At 38.2% G+C, this 18,844-nt stretch overlaps 2 protein-coding genes across 2 annotated transcripts in view; both read right to left on the reverse strand.

Annotated features, from left to right (window-relative positions):
- cnpy3 (canopy FGF signaling regulator 3) overlaps positions 1–1,241 on the reverse strand; it is a 4,057-nt gene extending 2,816 nt beyond the window's left edge. Inside the window, exons 1-3 of the mRNA XM_027006172.2 lie at positions 1,035–1,241; positions 543–669; positions 320–416 (exon numbers count right to left, since the gene is read on the reverse strand). Of these exons, the coding sequence (XP_026861973.1) occupies positions 320–416; positions 543–669; positions 1,035–1,134 (324 nt within the window). The 5' untranslated portion in view covers positions 1,135–1,241. The remainder of the gene's footprint in view (positions 1–319; positions 417–542; positions 670–1,034) is intronic.
- A 2,310-nt stretch (positions 1,242–3,551) lies between these two features.
- Positions 3,552–18,844, reverse strand: part of trpc5a (transient receptor potential cation channel, subfamily C, member 5a) — a 38,943-nt gene continuing 23,650 nt past the window's right edge. The window contains exons 4-11 of the mRNA XM_027006173.2: positions 16,816–17,152; positions 16,508–16,647; positions 11,839–12,161; positions 9,572–9,767; positions 9,133–9,339; positions 6,330–6,371; positions 6,045–6,134; positions 3,552–5,908 (exon numbers count right to left, since the gene is read on the reverse strand). Of these exons, the coding sequence (XP_026861974.2) occupies positions 5,048–5,908; positions 6,045–6,134; positions 6,330–6,371; positions 9,133–9,339; positions 9,572–9,767; positions 11,839–12,161; positions 16,508–16,647; positions 16,816–17,152 (2,196 nt within the window). The 3' untranslated portion in view covers positions 3,552–5,047. The remainder of the gene's footprint in view (positions 5,909–6,044; positions 6,135–6,329; positions 6,372–9,132; positions 9,340–9,571; positions 9,768–11,838; positions 12,162–16,507; positions 16,648–16,815; positions 17,153–18,844) is intronic.

The raw sequence follows: 18,844 nt of genomic DNA on the forward strand, positions 1-18,844 counted from the left end.
TCTATTAATTATCAGGAGATCATTGCACTCGTGCTCTCTTAATTACAGCGTTACAAGAGTGGCCAACAGGATATTATAATGATATTGGTGGTTAGGACATTTGGATTTTTGGCATTTTGCAAACACTCTTACTTAGAGACATACACATTTATCAGCATTATAAAGTGCATGCTCTCTGGGAATCAAACTCTTAGTGTGAGTGTTACTAGCACATTAAATAACCATCTCTACCAGGTGAGCTACTATTTATCCCTTTTCATAGGGAACCACATTTTCCAGGTTCATACTTTGGTTTTAGATAGGATATAGATTCGCTCACCTTTGCAAAGCGATTGCTTCCGTCTCTCTCCTTGTGAAGATTGTACTGCAGAATTCTTGAACATACGCTCTCAATTACCTCTATAAAACGGATATCACTAGAGGTACAAACACACAGCCCACTCAGGTATTGGTCCTTACATCCTATTACTTCAGATACTTTTGCTCATGTGCATAACAAACGGCCGACCATAGACCCAAAGTAAGGACATCGCCGCACTTACGATTTTACATATTTGATTGGGGGTGCACCTTTATCGTCTAGAAAACGGTAGTTCGTCTCAATAACTTCCTTCGTTTTGCCCGTTTCTTCTAATGCTGATTTCATTTCAATGCTCACAAACTTGCACACTGCAGGCGAAATGTATTTAAGAGGGGACATTAATGCACAGGAACTTACAAGCCTGATAAAAAATAACCCATGTCTTCCGTAACAGGAAACACCATGGTCTTGATAAATTTAACTGTGCTCCCAGTTCTGCTTTTGAATAACGTCCCTGTCAATCACTGCCTTTGCAGGCAACAGATATTCCAATGACACGGCTAGCTAGGAACCTATAGCTGATAATAAACAGCATTTTAACATTTCACACAACTAGTAGCTAATGCTGTTACCCTACTTGTGTCAAGTGTTCATGTTCAAAGCAACCTGTATAAGAAGGCTTTAATGAAACAGGAGAAATCCGTTCTTCCAGGGGGAAAAAAAAAACACTTACCTTCACATTTATTTGGTAAATGTACCCAGTCATCACTGTCACCTTTATGAGCCGAATGAGTACGTACGAAAACTAATAATATAAAAATTAACACATTCATTGCAAATAAAAAATAAGAAATTACGTCGATATTAATTTACACAATGATTTCTGCTGAATTCGGAGCTACCGCTAGCTTTTAACCAGCCTCTGTTTAAGAACGTTTCACTTCCGCAATAACCTTCGTGAAACGTAGACCTTCCGCAAATTAAACCAACCATGAACGTCGAAGTGGCAACCAAGAACCAATAGAAATAGGTGGGCGGAGCTTCACCTATGCACATATGTAAGTGTATCAAATAGACCTGCGTCCTTTTAAGATTTGAAACATATTTCCACCTGGTGGCTGTGGACTTCTAAGATGCACGGGGCAAACATTTTTACATGTGCTGTAGTTACACTACTCAGGGAAAGAGCTGTCTGTATTCTGCTCTTGCTTACTCTTGTCTATAACTGTTTCACGCATAAATATTCAAATATCACCAGTGCCATTCAGATAGAGCTAGCAATAGGTGCATTTAATACATTTACAGACTGTTGTCCATCAAGGCTCACTGGTACGTGTCTGACCACAGCACCGCTACGGAAAGGATTTTTTAGGTGGCGGACGTGGTGTGCCACGATAGTGAGTGTTTAGCCCGTATTAGTGGTCTAGGTCTGGCACCGCTTGTAGTAGATGGTCTGCAGGTCAGGAAGTTCCATGTGAGTGATGCTAGAACAGTGTTGCTGGATTTCACGTGTCAGTGTCACTCCTGGATTAAGAGTGGTCTTCTACTCCAAAATATTCAACCACCGGTGTTCTTGTGGTAAAAGAGTGAAGACTGATGAAGAGTTGGGGCAAACAACACAAACTCGATGAGCACATATGGACTGGAGAGCCTCCACTACAGGGTGGTTCAAATAAACAAATGCTGGTGAGTGTTCATATGATACTACTAATGAACTACTAATAAAAGGTAAAAGGCTGAGAAGTTTGTGTACTATTTTTTGTATTAGGACTGGGGTCACTTCATTAAAGCATACATGCAGAACTGCACACTCTGTGTGGGGGGAGGTTCTGGGTCCCAGGGACAAAAAAGTGTTAAAGCACCAAATCCAGACAAAGGGGGCTCATGTCTGCCCCAGTGGTTTGCATGCCATACTTTGGTTGGAGTTTGTGTATTATATATAAAGAATAATACCCTGTTCTGACTTCGTTATCTTTTGGCAGGAATTAGGTCAATAAGATGTCTGTGATTGAGGAACAGGAATGATTTGAGGAACAGAGAAAAGGTATGGTAAGAAGGTGTTCAAATGTCAGCCTATATGTAATTTCTATATGTAACTATTTTATGTAGCCTACTTTTTCGCGCTCCTGAGTGTGATTCTCAAATACTTCCAGCAGGGGGCAGTCAGTAGCTTTTGCTGCGGTGTCACCGACGTAAATGCATGGTGATAAGATTTATACTCGACAGAAAACTTTATTATCCCTTGAATTCTTTCTCCAGTAACCTCCTTCAGTTTTAGGTGCTGCAGTTCAGACCTATTACTGCTATCACATCGCATAATGGTCAAGCCTAAAAATACAATAATAAAATAATTGTAGGAAAGCTTCAATATTGTTGATAGTTACATTTCTTGTTCATTGTGTTAAAATCAATGCTCAGTGTAGGGAAAATGTAATATTACTCAGTATTCTAGACATTTTGTCCAACAAACACTAGGTTCACTGCCTTTATGGTTTTAATGACAAAAGATAACAGAGGGCATTACTTGTAAACTCATCTCATTAATGATGCTTGCCCAATTACCTCCTTTAGCATTCTTTAATAGTGTCTCACGTACAATAAAGGTTAGAAATCAGTGTAGTTATTATGACTTACAACTAAAGTCTGAACTCTCCTCTTTTTATATTTACTTGAGTTTTTTACTATGAAAATTGTTTTCCGGTACTGATACAAAAAGCAACCTTGATTTTCCGCTTGAATGGGGAAGAAGCTTCGGTTCCCTACGAGAGAAAGCCGGAACGAGGGACATCATCAGTTCCGTAATGCTAATTGTGTCAAGTACCGTGTAATGCCATAGTGGAGATATATGTCTGCTGGGGATTCTTGGAGATGGTTTCCTCCCATGCATGAGCAGAGCTTGTGCATGCCCTTAGCATCCACATTATCGTAGCTCTCCTTCCAGAGTACAAACATCCAGCATACTTGGCCCGCTAGCATAGCGGGAGAGTATCTAAACATTCACCCAACTGTCAGTGGATTCATGCCAAGAAAGCAGATCTTGGCAGTTAAGGGACTGAAGCCTTAGCGAATTCCTTTAACGTCGATAAAAAGGATCAAAGCAGGGGAAAATCATTTCCACAGTATATCTATGGTGATTCTGTTGAGGTACACTTAATATGTTTCATGGTTCAGAGCTTTGTTGAATGGTTTAGGTCAATCAGATGAAAACACCTAAAGAAGCAAGCACTTTCTCTTCGAAGCATGTTTTCTCTTTAAAATCGCAGCGTTTTATTGATAAAGCAAATAACTTGAAATCCAGAGTGTATTTTACAGATTACTCAAGACTATAAATGTTAATTCTATTCCACCCAAACAACATTAGAGTCATGCAAAAACTCTGATCTGATCATGCTATAGCAAAAATGTGAGTGCTCTTGTGCAGATTTCAGGCATATTTGTGAAAATCTATTGATTTAATACTCCAGGGCTTGTCTTGTGCAGATGACTTTGTAGATCACAGAATCCCTAACATCTGTGTTGTTCAAATGCACACTGTATCATTTCACTAGCTCAGTTCAAGTTTAATTGTTCAGCACTTTCTACAATAGACATTATCACAAAGCAGCTTTACAGAAAGTTTAACCAGCACATTTACTAATTATGCATTAAAATTAATATGTGAAAATAAAATCTATATATTTTTAAGTCTGACTGTAGGTTTGAATAATACCATTCACTCTCAAATACCAGTCCCTCTCAAACAGAAGGTTGCTACAATTTAGAAAATCAAATTAATTTGGAGAATTAAATGAAAATTAAATAAAGAGAAGAAAGATTAAAAGCTAATGTAGGGCCAGTTTCCTAGACCAAGATTAGGGGACAACTAGTGTATTCACAACATTTGTTTGTTGGACATGATGGTTCTCTTTTCTTCTTGTTTTAATTAGTAATTGCAAATGGGTGAAGAGTCCCCACCTATGGTCAGGTAAAATTATAAAAGTGATTATAATTTATAAAAGAAAACAATTAAAAAACCTATTCCAAAGTTGTATTTGATCTTGGCAGCATTGGTTCCAAATTTAAGATTAAAGTGTACCTTACCAATACACTTTAACCTCTATAGTGGTATATAGCCTGTATACTGGTCTAAGGCTTAGAAGCTTCCTTGCTAATTTGCATGCCTCATTTTCACTGATTTTATCAGTATGAGGCAAGTCCATCAAGTTTCAGTCACTCTCAAAAACAAAGTCAGCTTTGCTCATTGACTACAAAATAATGCTTGTCAATTTTGTAATGTGATTTTATTTTGATTCTTTATGTGTATATCAAAAGAACATTCTTAAGCATGTGTTTATGTGTGGTGTGTTTATACATATATGCGAGAGGTTGGACAGTGTGTGTGTACACTGTGTGCATGCATGTTTAAAACTAAATAATTTGAAAAAGTTCAATGCTTTATTACTTGCAAGAAGTGCTGTGACCAGACAGTAGATGCTCACATAGTTATTGTTAACAATTTAAAGTTTGCTGATAATAACATTCCTTGTCCCTTCTATATTCTTGCTGTTCATATTTTTGTATAAGAATAATGTTTACTAGAGTTTACTAAAAACGCATTCACTTATCCACAAGCCACACATATCCATGAAAAAATCCCAGCAGTTCAAATAAAAAGTTGCTGTTCTTATTAGGAAAGTCATTGTTATTGGTATCAACAGATATTATTGTTATTATTAAAGTGCATTCATCAAGTGCATGCTTGCGATACTAGAGCTGTGTGGTCACCGAGTCATCATACTCCACCTCACAGTAGGTGGATACTGTTGTGTGTCTGTCACAAGGCCCGACCAATCCCTGAAACACATCCTCATTTGAGTCTAGGAGATGAGAACTAGAGGCAGAGAAACTGGAAGCACAGTGTAGCGAATTGGATGTAGGCAGGGGCCCCATAGTCAAAAGAACATCCCTCCCACCGGTTCTCTGTCTGTTGGTTGTCCTGGGAACATCACCACAGCCATCTGTGGTGGGCCCATCTGCATGATTGAGACTGGTCTCGCTCCGCGTGACCGGACCATCACCACGTGTGAAACCCAGGTCATGCCATGCCCCCGGTGGGCGGAGCAGTCCATCTGAGATAGTGTAAGTGGCAGTAGTGACGCCAGCAGGCTGGGGGAGTCGAGTGCCCATGCGTGAAAACAGGAGCCCCAGCTGTCTGAAGGAGTTCTTCCCAGAACTGGGAAATCGCCCCAACCGGCTCCACGTACTCGAGGGGGCCGGCCTGGCACCAGTCGCTGAGGAAGTGGAAGAGCAGGGTGAGGGGATTTTCCTCAGCCCATTGATCTTTGGTCTGTCCTCCGTGTGCAGCGGAGTTATTGCCGTGGTCACCATTGGGAAATCCATGCCAGAGATGGAGTGAATAAGGGCTGAGATGCCGCGCGGGACATCTGACGACGGAACCCGTTTGAAGGACACGGCCCTGGCTCTGCTGCCGGTGGTGTCACCGTCGTCGCTGGCATCATCTTGAAGCGTAGCGTCACTGCTTGAAGAGTACGTACGACGCGGTGGCTTGCGGTTCCCGAGAAGATCCAAAACTTCATAGCGAAAACTAGAGATGTCCTGCTTCAGCTCCTGCACCAAGCAACAGATACTTTAATCAGTATTTCACTTAGTTTTCAGCTGTCTTGATGAAAATGAAAAAATATAAGAACTTATTTATTTATTTGCTGTCTAGGTTTGATGTGAGATTAAGTTTGAGAAGAGCTACCTTAAAATTCTCCTCAGTTAGTCCTTCGTTCGTCTTTGCGCTACGGATCATAGCTGCTACATATCTCTTCACTAGATTGCGAATCACCTCCTGAGAAGAAGGAGAGGGCAGTGTTGGATTAAAGCAGCCCTCTTATCTGGAAATGAGATGCACCATTGGGCTATAAAGCAAGATCAGAGGGCTAATGTCAAACCAATTACTCTGAGATGTGTGTGTGTGTGTGTGTGTGTGTGTGTGTGTGTGTATTTTGTATTTCATGTGTTTTCATACTTCTTTTCAACATACCTGATACTGTTTATTTTGAATAATCCTGTCCGCATGCTTTTCCTGAAAATCAAAGCAGAAGTGTCCAGTTTACAAAAAATACTCAACCTAGACGTTAGCTGAATGTCTTTCGATTTTATATATGTCTTTCGATTTTAATCACAGTAAATTGCCATATTTGCAGGTTACTTACTCCAGATGACTAAATAAAGCAATCCCACTCTTTTTTTTTTTTTTTGATTAATCAAATTTTTTTTTTAAGCTTGATATCAGCTCATAATGATAGATAGGACATGTCCATTGGGCTGTGAATGAGAAACTAAGACATCATGCCCATGAGTCAAACCTCATTGCTGGGCTTACAATATCGAGGCACCATTGAGGTTCTACAGAACAATACGATGGTGAAGGTCTGTAACAGCACCCTTTCTGAACTGCTGCTCACACAGCATTGTCTAGCAACTCAGTATTGTTGGAGGAAAAACAATGCTAACTTCCATTTTGTTCATTACCTAATATTGGCTAGAATGTTTATTTTGCTTATATTAGTTAAAGGAACTCCATCCTTTCTCAAAAACCCACAGATATAGATGGAAAACAACACTGCCAGGGTGTGGGATAATTTATGAGTTCAAAATGTTCCTATAGCAAAGCTGTTGGTGTACAGCCATATAAAAGGAAGCAAGAATTAAGGAATGTTATTCCTAAATACAGGAACTTGATTAGCCTGAAATAAATTTCCAGTTTGAAATGCAGTTCAATGGGCCCATGAGAGCTCTGTTATGAGATATGGGGGGAGAAAACACTGGTAAATTAGAGTTTAGGTTTATAATTACTCTGAAGTCAAAGCATTTGTTAACAATTGCCTGTTGCCTGTAGATCCTTGTCATTTAAATTAGCTAGAGAAATCATTTCAAGTCTAACCTATAGGTTTATGTTGCTTCTTGTTCATCTCGTGCCAGTACTCATTTCTTTAAGTATGTTAAAGAACAGTCATCCATTATTGTTACATGTGCCTTTGAGCTCACCAATTATATAGACAACATGGTTTTACAGAGTTCTACTTGAAGGATGTTTTACATGGCAATCCACTAGAAAGCCTATCAACTCTCATAAAATACAGTAGTTAAAATTCATCAGCTAATTTCAAGCCTTTCAGGCAATGAATCGAGTGCATTAGTAGAGTTGCTGGTGGTAACGGAACAGCTGAACCTCCAGATCCTTTTTGGCATTTAGGATCTGAACACTAATACTAATACTATTACTACTACTACTACTACTACTACTACTAATAATAATAATAATGATAATGATAATAATAATAATAATAATAATAATAATAATAATAATAATAATAATAATAATAATGTGTTACTATTGTACTACAAATGTATTTATCTCCAATACGATTTTTTTCCTTTCTCGTGTGCCGCATTCTCTCTCTCTCTCTCACACACACACACACACACACACACGCAAACAAATGTATTTATCTCCAATACGATTTTTTTTTCCTTTCTCGTGTGCCGCATTCATTCTCTCTCTCTCTCTCTCTCTCACACACACACACACACACACACACACACACACACACACATACACATACATACACACACCCACACACGTTCAGGCAGCGCAATACTGAGATAAAATCTTCAGTTATATAAATCTGCCTACATGTAAAACCTAAAAGCAGAACAGCTATCCAACAATCTCATCCTGTATCTGATAAAACCTGCAAAAAGGCAAAAATTGATCAAACATATTCAGTGTTTGGTGATAAAATGCATCTTTAAATGGTTTTGGACATATGAGGTTAATTTAGAACAACAATATTTAAAATGCAATTTAACTAATATATATATATATATATATATATATATATATATATATATATATATATATATATATATATATGTGTGTGTGTGTGTGTGTGTGTGTGTGTGTGTGTGTGTGTGTGTGTATTTAACAATATATAAGGTAAAATATAGTTGTCTATAGATTACCTTTTCTTTGCTACATAAAATTAATGGATGACCTACTAGATGACCTATTATGTATTATTTAGTATAATTATAATTATATTATTAAGTATAATAAGGCATTTCTATTGATTTATTAAATGAGATGAAGAGAGCCAGGGCATGATAACTGGTTCAGAATGTTCCTCATGCGCTCTTCATGCTGCACTTCTTCTCACTGGAAAGTGCTTGTGCGAGTGGAGTGCTTGTTGAATGCTTGCATTTTTGAGTTTTTTGTATTAGAAATCTACTTCAACCTGAACGCTGGGCATCAACTTGTTCATTTTTTTATAACGTGATAAAAATCATCAATATCAGCCTCCTTGTGTCGCTTTATGACGATTCATATAGCAATATTTAGAAATGCTTATGGAGGTGAATTTGGGAATCAGATCTCTTAGAGGCATGTCTTTGTTTCCTTTATTTTTTAAATCACTAACTTCCATTCTTTCTGAAATTTGGTTTCGCTGCTATTGCATTTCCTCAGCACCTCTAAGGGTGCACGTGCCTCCTCCATTGCACATAAATCTTGCAACCACCTCAAGTGTGCCTGGATGAGAATACTAATTACTCAGCTTTGCATTGCAACAAAGCAGCCTGCCAGACTCCCTTCCTGAGCAAGAACATGGCCCATCGTATTATTAAGGACCCTCTTCACATGGCTTCACAACAATGGCGGACTTCAGAGGCAACAGTAATGTTAATTGTTTACATTTAGGGCCTTGAACTGAATTCATGTCTTGGGAGTAAAGTGGAATGAGCAGAGCAGAATTGAACTTGATCTACATGGAAAGGTTTCTTACTGTTAAATCCTTGAGGTTCTCATGTTTATTGTCGTCCTGCGGGGAATCGCCTGTCCTGCACAGCCGCCTGTGCACCCAAAGGCAGAGGTACCAGGCTGACTTTGGGCTTGGAATGATATTGAACGGAGGTGGAAGTGTGCCGCCCTCATCAAAATAACTCATCCACAGCTTGGTCCTGGCGAACTTCCACTCGATGTCAGCGTGGTCCTAGAGCACACCAGCACACAGGGAGTCCCACATGAGTTAGAATTCAAACCCAGGACAATAATCAGAGGTGCTTATAACAGATCAAGTGCCTGCAGAAATGTCTCAATAGCTATAAAAACCCACTGAGTTGTCTGTACATGAATGATCAATGCTGATCTTTAAAAAAAACAAAAAAAACAAATCAGATTTTGAAGGTGTATCAAACACAAAGGCAGAAATCATCAGTACTCACAGCAATGAGCTGGTAAGAGTTGTTCATCATAGCAATGAGCATATTGAGGAGCACCACCAGCGAAATGACGTTGTATGTGCCAAACATGGTGGCACCAACGAACTCCGTGAACTCGTGCCTTGCTTTCACATTGGTGACATATAGGTTCAGCAGGCCAAATATGGACCAGAACAGCGACTGAAGGGTTTCAAATAACCTGAGGAACAGATGTGGATGGTAAATCCTGAATGCAACTGTATGATCTTTTCCTGACATCTGATATGCCCGAAAAGACCAGAAGAGTGCACAGGCACTAAGGTACATTTTGTAGGATGCTGCAGTGGGTAGAGTAACCTAAAATTTTAAATGTATTGATTCATTAAAGAAATAATGCCTCAAGTGTAAGTAACCTACCAGACAGCTTCAGTAGGAGTAAAGCTTTTTTTATCAAGGACTGAGTTAGTCACCTGCAATTCTGCAGTATACAAACAGCATCTGTCAGCACAGGAGCTGCAGTTTAAGTGCTATTCTTTTTGTGATATTTGTGAAAGGTCTAAAAGAAAATGGAGATTTTTAAAAAAATACATATTGGAGTGTAATTAAAAACATTACAACTCGAATATATTCAGAAAAGTACAAGTGGTTAAAAATTGTCCCTATGTGTTCAGAGTGAGTAATTGTAAAGATAAAAAAGTAATGCTTATGTATTAAACATAATAATAATAATAATAATAATAATAATAATAATAATAATAGTAATAATAATAATAATTTAGAGTTACTGACAAAAATAATGACCTGAAATTATTCCTTGCAGAAGCCTTTTTTTGGCTATGTTTGTATTTCTAAAATTAAACATTTCACATGCATACACAAATAACACAAGTCATTTTAAACTCAGCTGAATGTTAAATAAAATATGCTTTTTATGTTTTGTCAGTATGCCTTTAAGTATTTAATAATCAATCATACTTTTATTACTGAAAGGCAACCCTTCTCAATAAATTTAATCATAGCTCCAAATGTCACAGATAGCATTGTTTAGTCATTCATCAATTAGCTGAGGTGTAATTGACTGAGTCTGATTAAATTAACAAATTTAGTTTAATTGTGCATGCAGAATCTTTGCTATTTTCCTCATAGACAAGGCTGTGAACTAATCCAGGGCACCCTACATGCACCATGAGACTAAATTCACCTCCATATATTCAATGCAATAAACAAAAAATCTTCCATTGTTGCAAAGCAAGTGCAGATAATGTGTATATCAGGGAGAGCATGGGGAAAATGTGCAGCCAAATTAGAAAGAAGCAGCTGCATCCAACATAATGTAATATTACAACAGAGAAGGAGGTCAGTGCTTTAGATGAGATGGCAAGTCCCGTTAGCGCTTGGGAAAGTCTGTCCCATATTAAGTAATATGTCTAATATTAAAAAAGCAAAGTCATTGCTTTCAAAAGTACATATGCAAAACAAAAGTACAGCCATATACAAAATTCAGTATTCAACTAGAGTATACAATATATTCTTGTAGTTTAATTGTAGCATGTCTTTCCCTTATTCCATGTTTCAAAGATATTTTGGCATCAACAGGCACTTTTGCAGATAGATTTATTTGTCAGTAAGGACATCACTATTAACTGCATGCTGCTCAAAAATACGATGATCTGTAGGGGGAGAGGCTGTGTGCATGTGTGCGTGTCTGTGTGTGTGTGTGCATGTGCGTGTGTGTGTGCGTGTGTGTGTGTGTGTGTGTGTGTGTGTGTGTGTGCGCACGTGCATATGTTTGTGATGCAAACTTTTGCCAACATTTTTATGCTTGTAAATTAAGGCTGTGTTTATTGAGCAGGCTACAACTATTCATACATAATTTTCACATTAGTAAATATTATTCTGTATAAAATGTCACTGAGGCTCACGCTATTTGGAGTAATACTGTAGTGGTGATATGAGTTTATTTGACCACAGTGGTTATATAAACAAATTCTGGAAGTGAATTGCCAAGCTTAAAAAGCTTATGTGAGACACTGTGTCAAGCAGATTAATTATTGTTTTGATATCCTGGCATAGCCCACTGCCTACAGTTTCCACCTACCTATGCAGACTTTGTGTGTATGTGTGTGTGTGTGTGTGTGTGTGAGAGTGAGAGTGAGAGTGAACATGTGTCAAAGGTAATCAAGCCGGAATAGCAAAAGAGAGAAGATGAATATAGTAGCAAGGAGAAGGTCAGAAATTAAAAACAAACGCTGACTTCAGTGTTTTTAAAACTCCCCCCCACACACACTTACGTAGAGAAGGCATTGTTCTGTTTCTCACAGCGGATGCCCTTGCAGTGGTTTGGCTCATCGGCCGCCTGTGTCTCGTAGTAGAAGTAGAGCTGGTTGAGGCCGTTGGCGAAGGCCAACAGGACCAGGCAGTAAATGAAGAGGAACTTGAGGATGTCCAGAAGCATACGGCCCAGCGAGATCTGCAGCGGGCCCAGGTGTGAGTTGGCCGTGAACAGCGAGATGAGTCGCAGCGAGCTGAAGATATTGGCAATGGCGAACAGCGCCTCGGCGATCAGCGTTGGGTGCCACATCTCCCACTCCTCACGTGGACGTGAACTGTTATACTAAGGCACAGAGACATGCGCAAACTTGTTGAGTGGCTGTTGCTCTAATCGTACAAAACTCCCCCACTTTGATATTAAGTGTCACCCATCAGGTTGAACTTGAATGTAAAACTTGGCCATTTAACCTGAGTATAAAATATGGTCATTTAACTAACCCCAAATCATTTTTTTTTTCAATTGGTAAAATATTTGACATTTTAAAGATTGTTTTTTAAAGATTAGATTTTAAAAATTGCACACTGTTACACATTATTACAGATATTCACATTATTACAGTTTCTTGTAAGATAGTTTAAGCAGCACTATGATTTTGCATGTTGAACTTAACTTTGCCGTCTATCAATTTAATTGTATATATCTAGCTAGCAGCTCATGCCCACATTAGCATATATCATATCACAAGCTAATGTGGTCATTAGCTTCTTTTAAACTAGTGTTAGATTCTTTCATTTAGCTGTCTATGTTAGCCCGCTATCTAGCTAGCTAAGTTTGGTTAATATGAAGCCATAATGTAAGGCAATATTGTGCGATATGATGCAAACGTGACAAGCTGCACATTGTTTGGAAGCACGTTGGGATTCACAAGGAATCACATTGTTTATACTATTCGGTAGAATACAGCACAGGAGCACTAACACAATGTGACCAGTACTACATTTGAATGCTACAATTGGATGCTAAAGGCTTGGATGGTATGGCAATTTAATTTGGGCTAATTTTTGCAATAATCACAGAGATGGCGACGGCTTCCTCGTGTGTTTTGTTTTGTTTTTGTCCCTGGTTCCGCCCCTTGTTTTGGTTTTCCCGGCCCTTGATTAGATCCACTTGTTTTTGTTTGCCCTTATTGTCCTATGCATTTAAACCCCAGTTTACCATGCTTGTGCATCTGTCTCTCATGTTCCCTCCCACTCTGTGGTTTGTTTACCTGCCTACATTAGTTTTGCATTTCTCATTATTCTGCTCAGTGCTTGTGTTCGTTTCTCTTTTGTTTTGTTATGTATTAAAGTTTCGTTTCCATATCCAACTATACTCGCTTTTCTACCTTGGACCGTGTAAAGTCAAATAGACTTCATAATTAGACTTCATAATTACAGTATTTACAGTCCATAACTGTGTAGCATATGGTTTTTATTAAAAAACAAACAAACAAACAAACACAAAAAACATGTAAATGCATCTTTTATTTTTAAGGGTAACAGAAAGGCTCTTTTATATTCACCATCTATGAGAAGTAGTGCACTGCCACACCACTGGCTGTCTCACCTATGGTGTGAGCATGTAGATTCCTTGAAGAAGTAAAAGTTCTTAAGGAAAAAAGTTTTAGGGACCTTGAAAGCATCAGGTTTTGACAATTCTTTTTTGTTCCTTTTTTAAGGTTTACATTTTATTAATTTATTGTTGTATTTATTTGGGTTAAACCTTTGTGTGATCAGAAGGTTGTACTGTTATGAAAGCGCTACCCAATTTACTTTTATTATTATTATGATTATTATTATTATTATTATTACTATTATTATTAAGTTAGTGTTCACCATGTATGGCTGTGCTAACATATTCAGAACCCTTTTTTGATTAGTTCTGACAAGTGACCAATATCACACATTCTATCTCTGTAATGCTTGCTTTTGGCCAGTATACATTAATTCTTGACAGCAGTGGTGATAAATTGCCACATTTTCTCACATTTACTCATAAGTGTGTGAATTCACACTTTTTTCTCATTGTTTCTCTGCTCTCTGTCTCTTACATTTAGGCCTATGTCTCCTTGGACAGAGGAGTGATGTAGAGAATTTGTTCAGTTCTAACCATGGTCTCAATTTTTTTATTAGTAATTTTCTAAATAATGTGTGAATAGTCTGGTCATTTTATATTCAAAGCTGCACTGCTTTAAAATATTAAAAAAAAAAATCTCTCCATTCTGCTGAAGATTCTGCACTGAGTAAGAACATGGATAATCACAATCTTGCTTGGAATGGATTCATTGAGTGATTTGATTCATCTCTTCTGTATTTCTGCAAAGGTGATATATAACTATCTATGTCAGCAAAAAGTAAAAATTAATAACTTCATATTTTCATTGTTATCTGATTGTAATCTGAGAAGATCAAGAAATTGAAAGAGGGTGTTCACCAAATGGGCCAGATTCTACAAGCATTAGCACTTTCCTGCAGAAAAAAACTTGCTCTGCAGACCATCCAGAATTTCTTGTGCAGAGACTCTTTTTGAATAGGTGTGAAAAGAGAGAAAGGTGGAAGAAAGCTTCAGTCAGACGGACAAATGGTAAAAGAGCCCAACATCATTTGTGTGAACAATGATGAGCTGGTTGGCTAAAGCCAGATCAGTCATAAAAGAGGCCAATATAAGATTGACTAAACATACACAGGGTATAGGACTCCAGTTCAGCCAGTCACCTGAGTTCAGACATAGTGTTGAGAGAAGTGGTGTATTGCAACTTTAAAATTGCTTTAAAATGTATGATAGAATATTTTGTACAGTTCAGCGTAAATATATGTATTAATCACTCAGTGTTCACTAGTATTCCTAACACATTGTTAATGTTTCTTCTTTGGCTTTGTTTATCATAACATGGCACAGAGGTCACATGCTGTCTTTAAAAAGCTGTCCTTAACATCCCCTGTAGGATTCCCCTGTTCATGTCAGTCAGTGATTACAAGGAGTTGGGCAAAGAGTGAAAGCAATAGGAAGAATATAAAGAAGCCCAGTTTGGGTCAACAGACTGAATATTTACTAAGTCTCCATGCAAGCACCATTTTTTATAAACATCCTTGCAGTAGAAGAGAGCTTGGAGGATAAGGACTGACCAGACCAAGAGCTCCTGCAACATTATCTATCTCACAGACTGGTGGAAAAGGTAAAGTCACCCTTGGGCCAGTTCAATCAAATTAAAATTGTATCATGGTATCTAGATAAGACTAGATTGTGATGTCCTCTGATATACGTCTGAACCACTGTTATAACCCAGCATTAAAAAATGGCTCTTCTGTACAAGATTCTACCTCCTATTGCATCAGATCTACAGGATGTTACCAGCACTACGATCAAGGTTATGTCACCTCTATGGCCACCAGTAGAAAGCTTAGGACCTCTACTGAAAGCATGTCTCAGACTCAAGTATGGAAAAATGAAGTGTCAGTCATTCAGAGCATCAAGGCTACTGGGAGTCACAAGAGGACACTATACAGGAAGTGAAGAACTACCTGAAAAGATCCAATGTGTTGGAAGTGTGTAAATAGAGGCATATGTGAAAAATGTTGTGTTTATATGTATATGATTCCATAAAAAATGTTTTGTACTAAACAACACATTTAAAGACATGATAATATATAATTTTTTAGAGACCTTTTTGCATATAGGAGAGTATAATGAAAATGGGTCTTGTGATTGAGATCAGAGACAAGAGTTTGATCTCTCAGCCTCAACTCACTGGCCCCTTGTTTCCAGACTGCAAGTTATGTGATCTACTGAGCACTGCTTGCACCCCCCCACTGTGATCTGCCACGAGTTACATGATAAAGTACACCACTTCCTTGACTCATCCGAACACTGAGCAACAGACACATGTCTGTAGAGATTTGTCAGCCAAGGTGAGAGAGAAGGATTCAAAGTAAAATAGTCACTGCAAGTTTTTAAGCCTCAAGTGATTTCCTTATGATTATAGCAGTTTGAGGATTTACGAGAGCGTTTGCAAAATGTTACTGAAATGATTGATACTGATTCATGGTATCTGCCAAAAACATAAAGCACAGCTGCAGATGAAGATATTTAGCACAACATTTAAACTGGAGAACATTTGGAAGATGAGATACATGCTCATAGGGAGCATGGCAGATATAGAAGCCAACACCAAGCCATGGCCAATTTACAAACTTTCTGAATAAGCACATTGGTTGGATGGCTTCCTAAATAATGACAGATAGGGAGAGTTTTTGCAAGAGCTCATACTGGAACAAACTGGGATATTGTGATCAGATTCAAGTGACTGAATCAGATTTTAAACCTGAACAATTGCAAATATTACATAATTTTAAGTAATTTTGCTATTCTACCATTGTTTTTATCCTAAAATACTGAGTTGTGTTAATTATTATTGTTTTCAAAAATAGCATAAATAAAATGAAAGTTGAAACTTGTTTCCATAAATACTATATTTTTAAAATATACACAAAACATTACACAGACAGCCTTGCAGAACTTGTGTGGGTTGGAAAAATAGCAATGTATGGTGACTCACATAGCTGTAGATGGTTGTGAAATTTTTGTGTATGTGCGTGTGTGCGCCTCTGTGTATATACTTGAACATGGTAAATCAGTGATTTACTGCTCACCTTAATATAAGCAACAATCTTTAGTGAGATGGTAGCTAAGTAGAGAGAGTTCATAGCAAAGTCCATAAGATTCCACCAGTCATGTACATATTCAGTAAAACCTCCATCCCACATCTCCTTAATCTCAGCCCAGATAAACCCTGAAAGCAACACAAACAAACATAAAACATTCAGTCATATGTAAGTAAGACAAAATAAGTTTATATTTTTCTTTTTTTTCCCGTTATATAAACACTACATTTACAAATACCTCTTACTGAACTACAGTAAGTTTTTAAATACACAAGTGTACAAATGCACACATTTACCTAGCACCCAGGGAAGTATCATCCACTCCACCACGGTAGGTGGAGGGCCCTGAATGTTGAGGTTGGTGCGTGCAATGTGCTGGGAGGCAAGCAGTAGGAGGAAGAGGAAGGTGAGGTAAGAGGCAGTGTGGCAGATGAATTTGATGAAGGGTTTCTTAATGAAGAAGCCCAGTGAGCTTTTTGGAGCCAGCAGATAGACCAGTGAGAAGACCGGGAAGAGGAGGCCAATGATGATGCACATGACCAGCTTGACGGCCCAGTGTCGGCGTCGCCATCCTGGGAAGCCGTCGTACCAGAGGGTTGCCAACAGCTGCTGGCAGTTTGGCTGAGCCACGAACTGTAAAACTCAGAGGAAGAGGGAGGGAGGGCAAAGGGATGAGAGAGAGAGAGAGAGAGATAGAGAGAGAGAAAGAGAGAGAGAGAGAGAGAGAGAGAGCATGTAGAGAGGTGGGAAGGAAGTTGAAAAGGAGTTGAGAGTGAGAAGGAAAAAGAAATCAGAGACAAGGGAACAAAGAGAGAAATAAATAAATAAAAGTAATCTTGGTTGGCTGTGAGTTGACAAATCACAACACAACTACTGACCTACTTAGCCTCTTTCTAAATCTAGAGCACAGCACACACGTCACATGGATCACAGGACTGGTTTATGGCATGTTATGAGAACTTTACCCACAATCAATATGTAAGGTTATTTTAAAGTGATTTTTATCTACCTATACACACACAATTTTGCATTTCATATATGTAGATCTTTACGCTATATAAATATCATGTTTCCTTTTTCTGCATATTGGTGTTGTGTGGGGTTTTTGTATATGGGTATTGTGTAATAATTTTCATTAAACAGTGGTGACTTCTGGCCTCACATTATTATATCTACAGTCAGACTACATCCTTGGGGAATATGCCTATGTTTTCAGTCCATCCATGCCATGTACTTTGTGATTTACTACAGATTTACCCAAGTATATTTCAATTTCTCATTTATGATTATGATAATACATAACAGTCTATAAACAAACAAACAAAATCAAAAATACACAACACAACAGTATCATACCTACAAAACACAAGGTTCATGGTTCATGATCACTTTGACCCTTACTGTCTTTTGCGACTCTTAATAATACCACCAAATCTATGGCATGAAAGATGCTGGAAGGCCATTTCAAGCCGCAGTTTACTCCTGCTACCAAGTTGCCCTTCCTGAGCCAATCTCCTTTGGCTTTCTTCCTCGTGCTTCTTTCTCTAGAGAATAGCCCTGTTAGCTCAGTTTCATTTTGCACAGTTCAGGTGGGATGCGATTTAAATGTTAATTCACTTAGTGCTTGCTGATGCGCTGGATGCCATCGGGCTATTCAGTAATGCTCAAAAACCAGTAGACCACAGCCACTGCCACTGGTTCAGCCCATTAAAAGACGACTACATTATCCTCTGGCTTCTCCTAAAACAAAATTTGGTTGTGCTTGCACCAAGACCAATTTCTAATTTAACCTGGTTTATGTGTCACAGAATGCATGATGATACTATTGTATTCTCATGTTTCAGACACAGTGTTTCATATAATAGACAAAATGGTTCAATAAACTGGCATAACAATGGAAAATGAGCTTCACAACAGGTGCAAAGTGACTGATGAACATTCTAGAATGAAGTGCTCCCCTTTAAAATAGTCAGCTGTTTCACAGTGAACATCATATATTGCATTCAGGAAAAAAGAAAAAAACCTAGATTGACTTCTTCAGACTGTAAACCTTCTATTTGAGTCTGCACTGTGTGCTGTTTGGTCTTTCAGCAGACCAGAGACCACCAAGATAAAATTGTCTCTTCTCAGTAAGGCTCAATCTACCCCCAAAGACTCATAGCTAACACATTCACATATATAGTATAGTTCAAGTGAAAAGTAGGAATGGTCAGACTGTACTGACAGGAATACTGAGGAGACAGAGAGACAGAACAGATGACAAAACAAATTTGGCTAAGTACTCCTTCTCAGTGTTCAGTCATATCTCCTTGTTTATAACAAAGA

The sequence above is a fragment of the Electrophorus electricus genome, chromosome 16 (genome assembly GCF_013358815.1).
Source record: "Electrophorus electricus isolate fEleEle1 chromosome 16, fEleEle1.pri, whole genome shotgun sequence".
NCBI classification, from domain to species: Eukaryota; Metazoa; Chordata; class Actinopteri; order Gymnotiformes; family Gymnotidae; genus Electrophorus; species Electrophorus electricus.